The sequence below is a fragment of the Grammomys surdaster genome, unplaced genomic scaffold, assembly GCF_004785775.1.
Source record: "Grammomys surdaster isolate TR1022 unplaced genomic scaffold, NIH_TR_1.0 124988, whole genome shotgun sequence".
Taxonomy (NCBI): domain Eukaryota; kingdom Metazoa; phylum Chordata; class Mammalia; order Rodentia; family Muridae; genus Grammomys; species Grammomys surdaster.
Window position 1 is genome coordinate 489653 of NW_021619916.1, and position 6667 is coordinate 496319.

Here is a 6667-nt window from a genome sequence, read left to right on the forward strand (position 1 = left end):
TCTCTCTCTCTCTCTCTCTCTCTCTCTCTCTCTCTCTCTGTCTCCCTCCTTCCCTCCCTCTCTTTCTTTCTGCACATATTGCACGAGTGGCACGCAAATATATAAAAGATGTCAGAGAGTAGGACAGAGATAGGGATGTGTGCTAGCTGTATTTTCAACTCAGGACTTTTTTTCATTCTAAGCAAGTGCTCTACTATTGAGCTAGATCCCTGGCCTCAGATGTCCGATCTTGTTAATGGTGTGAGCTTACTCTCCCATGACATTGAAATTGTACTCTTGGATTCAGTTCCCTGTGTTTCATGTAGAGGATTCCACAGTGCGTTAGCGTCTCCCGTTTGTGTTTATACCCTGGTGTTAGCAGTTCTAAAGCTACCACCTCTAGTCACTTATTCTTGCATCATTTGTCCATTGTTGTAACTTTACTGCCTCCAGGACGTGCTCCAGTCATGGGTCCTTAGAATGGCTTCTTGCCACTTACTGAATTTCCCATAGAATTGGCACTCAGAGATCCTCACAGGCTGGCTCATGGAATATATTAATAGCTCACTGTCGCTTTTCTGTGCATGGCATTGCTGTTCATCTTTGCCTTTTCTCATTCTGTTTCTCTGTCAGTGTTGCAGTCCTTCATTTGTATCCATGTGGAAGTGGTGGCGGCAGTCTGAGTTGGGGCCGTCTTCTAGGAGGGTTTTTGCAGAGTCAAAGATGGACACACGTTCTGTCCCAACTGTTTTCTAAGAATGTCTCCCATGGAAATAGGAGCGTGCAAAAATTAGCTAGGAAGATCACGGCAACATTGTTTATTGAAAAATGAAAATAGTATAATCTATCCAAAGTGGATTGAGTGAAGTAATACAGAATTTTGTTCTTTTAAGATGGATGAAGTAAGCCTGGCGGTGGTGGCGCATGCCTTTAATCCCAGCACTTGGGAGGCAGAGGCAGGCGGATTTCTGAGTTCGAGGCCAGCCTGGTCTACAGAGTGAGTTTCAGGACAGCCAGAGCTACACAGAGAAACCCTGTCTCGAAAAGCCAAAAAAAAAAAAAAAAAAATGAATGAAGTAGATCCATATGCATTGCTGAGGAAAGATACTTAAGATGTATTTAAGAGAAAAGCTTGCTGTGTGTGGTAGCATATGCCAACACTTAGGAAGCTGAAGCAGGAGCAAGGCTCACCTTTGACAGACTTTGTCTTAAAACAGACAGACAAACACATAGAAGAACAGTGTGATAAAAAGATTATGTGCATGACTGAGTAAAGACAGTTTCTGGACGTTTATGTGAGGAAACTGCAGAGTCCATTGGATTTAGGTTATGAGAAGGACATTTGCTTTTTAAGTTGTGCCTTTTTCCACGGGTTTACCTTTTTACAATGATTAACAAAGAGAACAGAGGATGGGGATGGCGGGTGAGGTGGGCATTCAGGGTCTTCAACATCCAGCCTTCCTTTAGAAATCATCTCAGACTATCAGATTCCACAACAGTTTTTGTAATGGCTTTGTATACTCCCCTGTACTGTACACTCAGGGAGGAGTTTGTTTATTGTTGTGACTAAGAAATTAACACACAATAGGTGTTCAGCGCACATTCATTGTATGAATATGGTAAGGACCTCTTTTTATCCTTTAGAACTCTGTTTCTTAATCGTCTAATGCCATGACCTTTTAGTATTTTTGTGACTACTTCATAACTGTAATTTTGCTACTGCTATGGATCATATGTAAATATCTGTTTTTTTGATGGACTTAGGCAACCCCTGTGAAAGGGGTTGCCACCACATGATCAAAACCTCTGTTCTACAGTCTCCCACAATGAAGTACCTGGAACTTAGTAGCTAAATATGTTTAAAAAGTTAACTGATGCCTATCCAATAATTGCTAGTAATTAGAATGGGAAAGGGAGGCCTATGAGTTAAAATGTACGTGCGCGTGCGTGTGTGTAGGTAGGCAAATTTGTTGTTACATCTTAAAGTTGAAATATCCTTAGTCAGATATTTTTTTCTGTTCATGTATTATATGTTGTCCATGTTTACTTGGTGTTTGTTGTACTGTTATTGTAGACAAAACTTAAGCAGTGGAATTACTTGCCAAATGTAAGCTTTTTGTTCCTCATCCAAAGGCACATTAATAGTGTTCTGTTCCCAAGTCTTCCTCGATCCTATTTCATTTTTGCTTGTGGAGAGTTTCAGTTTCTGTTTAGCCCTTTCCCATTTGAATTCTGTCTTGCAACTTTTGAGAATTTCAATTTGTTTGTGTTTTCAGGGTTAAAGTTAAAATTGTTACAGAGGTAAGAGCATCCAGTGTGTCTAACTACTGAGCTGTCTCTCCAGTCCAGTCTTAATTTGATGTTCCCTGGTTTTTACTAGACTATGATTGACAACAGGTATATCAGAAGTAAACATTAACTATGGAATGCTTTCTGGGCACAATTTTAGTGAACATTTTACCTTTAGCTCATTCAAAATCAATGATTGTAAAAACCTTATAACCATTCATTGACCCCCCTTTGAAACAGCTGTGTATTATTTTTCTGGGAACAGTAATTGGTGGGTGTTTACCTTAGACATTTGAATGCCTGGAAAAGGATGCAACGTCATTCCTGGCAGCAGGTCTAGACTAGGCCGTGACACAATCAGAGCACACTATTTCCTATAGCAGATTAAGGTATGGAATGTTTTTCCCCCTCTTTGAATTGAGTCATCACATCACTGAACTTGTGTTAATCAGCCCAGTCCTGGGGCCCCATTTCCCAGCTGACTTTCCTAGCTTTGGCCCTGATTCACAGAAAGTGCTGTGTCTTAATTAAAAAATGACAAAACAATGCCCTTTATGTGTAACTATATTAAGCAAAAAGCCTTTCTTTCTTTTGAGTTTAAAACAGGGTTTTAGGTATTGCATCTTTGTTTATATAATTTCTTTAACAAGCCTTTATTGGTTAAGCCATCTCTCCAGCCCTTTCTGTAAGTTTTTATTTTCTTAGTGTTTGTGTGTGTGTGTGTGTGTGTGTGTGTGTGTGTGTGAGAGAGAGAGAGAGAGAGAGAGAGAGAGAGAGAGAGAGAGAGAGAGGAGGGAACGGGGTAAGAGATCATATCACTATATTCCTGTGAAGCTCAGAGAACAGTTTTCAGGGGTCTGTTCTGTCCTGTGGCTTTCAGGGATGGATGTCAGGAGGTCAGGCTTCCATAGCAAGGATGTTTACCCACTGAGCTGCCTCACCAGCCTTGTCTATGTAATTATGCATGCTTTAAAAAGTATTAATGTATTAAGAATTCCTTAATTCATAGCTGTAAACTCATCCTTCAGCCTGACTCATTTAATAAAATACATGAACATGTAAAATTTGAATACACTAATGTACATTTACTTAGACTTTGTTATATATTTGCAGCTTAAAAATAGCTTTTTCCCAGATTTGGTAATGCGTGGCTCAGGAGGGTGAGGCAGGGGGATTGAGATTTCTAGGCCAGCATGGGCTATACAAGGAAACCTTGCCTTAAAATAAGAAATACTCAAAACAACACAAAAAGTTTTTTGTTCTTTTTTACTGTGTTTTAGAGAATGCTTAGAAGGTACATATTTAAGAGAAGCGACTGTGTAGTTAAGAGAGGGTTTGGGCTCTTAGCTCCCTGTGGACTTCTTCCCTGCTCCCTGCTTGAGCTCCCCCAGCCTTCCTACCGTGCAGCAGCATAGCGTTTCCTAAATGTGTTTTTTTCTTGAGCACAGGCTTAAGTGATATGTCTCCAGATGAAGGACTGATAGAGGACTTCGCTGTGGAGGACAGAGCTGTAGAGCACCTGGTGGGAGGCCTGCTGTCCCACTACTTACCAGATCTGCAGAGGTCCAAGCGAGCGCTCCAGGAACTCACGTAAGCCAACAGAAAGCCAGCGGCTCGTCAGTTCCTTCTGTGTAGTCAGACATCACCTGGTAATCTCATGTAATATGAAAGTCTTCTGGAACATTGAATCATTGAGCATGTCTGTGTGGAACACAGAATGGGAATTATGGAGTAACCTGTAGCCTAAATGTCAAAAGTGAAGTAATAGTCCTAGAGATTCTAGTTTCTTTGTAGGTTTTGAGAGTGAGTGGTCCTTGTATGAGTTTGAATCATTTGTGTGTTTGAATGAATTGGTCTGTTCCCTCTGAAGTGTCCAGAGTTGACGGAGTTTTATGTTCTTATAATACCATCACATTGACATTGATGGCTGACTCCTTCGTGAACAATTCTTAGAATTTGTGCCTTTTTTTCTTGTTTGATCTGACCAGTGGCTTTTCAGTTTTATTGATACTGAAGCTGTTGTTTTCATGTTTTGACCCCCTGGGTTTTGCTGTTTTGTATTTGGCAAGTTGCTGGGTATTTTGTTCTCCACGCTGTACCTCCTCTTCTGTGATCCCTAGTCTGACACGAAGGGACAGACTAGTGAGTGACCTGTTGGTCTACAGACCTAGTCCTGATGGTGGACATGTGATTGCTAATTCATTTTTCATCACAGCTCTCTATTTTGCAACAAACCACGTTATATTTTTCTTAAAAATGTTCATTTAGGTGACCCTTCCCTGTCACTTAACCCTGTGACCGCATTGCTCTGGGGAGGAATGGGAAGGAAGTTATCTTCTCTCCTTCCCTACGATTTGAGTCTAAAGGTTAACAAACCCTTGAAGTTGTCTGCTCTGACCTTCTGCCTGTGTAAATGACATTTAGGTCAAGAGAAACAGCCTGAGTGTCTGAGACCATACAGCTGTGAGGGAAATGCTGCACATGGTTCCAGACCTGTGCCAACTCTTCCTGAATTGCTTGTTGATCCTTGAGGAAATACTGTCCATCAGTACTGCATCTTTTCCAAGTCTAAATCAGGAAACTCTTGGTTTCTAGTTTACTTTTGGAGATGCATAGAAAATTGAGTTTCATGAGCAAAATACTATAAAAGAGCTTTTGGTGTGATAACGCAGAATGTTGCTAAAACAGTAAAATACTCTGCAGATTATTTTAGTTATTAAAGTCTGAAATTGTGTCAAGAATAAAGTATATACTTAGTTGTCAATATATCTTTGGAATATGGTATTGGAAAGATTATTCTAAGGTGGGGAAGTCTTGGAGAGGCACTGTATTGGCAGCCTGATTTCCAGCTTCTCCCTTTAGCCAGAATGAGTGTGATTCTGTGAAAAGACCCAATACTGAGAACATGGAAACTTTGCAATGGTTGTGTGCTTTTGTTTCAGACAGAACCAAGTTGTGTTACTAGATACACTGGAACAAGAGATTTCAAAGTTTAAAGAATGCCACTCCATGTTGGACATCAATGCTTTGGTAAGTGTGACTTTGCTTATCTAACTTAATGAGCTCTGATCTTAGGAAAGCTTTGTACTTGTGCGTTTTGATGATCTTAGCCTCTGACTTTTATGTGTAGAATTTGTCGTTTTAACAAATCCCGATTGCTTTATTAGACTTCCTGGTGGTTGCTGTCTTTCATATGCTGAACATGTATTAGGAAATTCAGCTTATTTGTATTATGGAGAAGATCTCATGAAATGATGACATAAGAGGAAAATAGGAAAGTAAGGGATATTTGAGGCACTGTTTCTATCACCAAGGAAAGTGCAGGCCCTTTTGAAGGGCCAATTATGTGGTCTCTTAATTAATATTTAATTATCAGTATTCATGGCACTGTGATAAGACAGGCACCCTGAAGATGAGTAGTTAGTTGGAAGTTGAATTTCACTAGAAGCTGATAAAAGAAGAACAGATAGTCTTTAAGAAAACAGACTTAGCAAAAGCAAGGCCATATTGCTCCTTTCCCTCCATGGACATTAGCAACTGCTTGTCTATATGACTTCGCAAGGATTCCTACACACCTCAGAAGTAGACTTCTTACTGGACAGTGGTGGGTTATGATTATCTCCCTTACTGCTTTAGAGTGCAGCCTTCTCAGCGGCTCACTGACTCCCTGTGGAGGAGTGAGCATGGCCACACTGACTCCTTTGTCCTTTCCCTTGACTTCATGCTGTGATTGGATGGGTGTTTGTTACAAGTGAAGTTGAATAAATGAGCACAGTTTTGTCTCGTTGGCCTGGAAGGACAGACTTGAGCCGTTTACCTATTTCTTCCCTTTGCCTAAGAGTGGTTTTAATTCTCATGTAGTAATGGGAACAGGAAGGCCCCGAGAGATACACATAGAGCGTCTGTGAACTGACTTGACTTGCAGCTCTGTGAGAGGTAGCTACTCTGCAGGCCCGTCTCTCATTCCTTCTCTCTGTATTGTCGGAGAATAAGGTTCCCTTCCCATTCTCTCTCCCACCTGTCTAGGCCTCCATCACCCTTCAGCTTCTCCCAACAGGAGACTTCCCTTTTGGCTTCTGGCTGAGTCACAGCATGTGTACTCTGGGAAAGCAGTGCATGTCCTTTAGTGGCTGTGTTGTCATTCTGACCTCAAGAGACATGACTGAGCTTGTTCTCTCAGAGTTTGGACATTGGCTCAAAAAGGCAGTAATAACTGTTACAATTTTTAGACTATGTGGCATGTTTTTAAAGCAAAATGTTATTTATAACCTATTTAATATAAATGTCTGCTTTATGTTTAATAAACCTTTTTTTGAGAGAAAGACAGTCAATGAGAGACAGACTCTCTGTCTCTCTTTCCCTCTTCCTCCCTCCCCCTCCCTTTCTCCTTCTCTCCCTC

General features: G+C 40.9%; 1 protein-coding gene across 1 annotated transcript in view; it reads left to right on the forward strand.

The window, feature by feature from the left end:
* Positions 1 to 6667, forward strand: part of Bloc1s6 (biogenesis of lysosomal organelles complex 1 subunit 6) — an 11494-nt gene that overhangs the window by 849 nt on the left and 3978 nt on the right. The window contains exons 2-3 of the mRNA XM_028784965.1: positions 3717 to 3858; positions 5211 to 5298. Coding sequence (XP_028640798.1) covers positions 3717 to 3858; positions 5211 to 5298 — 230 coding nt within the window. The remainder of the gene's footprint in view (positions 1 to 3716; positions 3859 to 5210; positions 5299 to 6667) is intronic.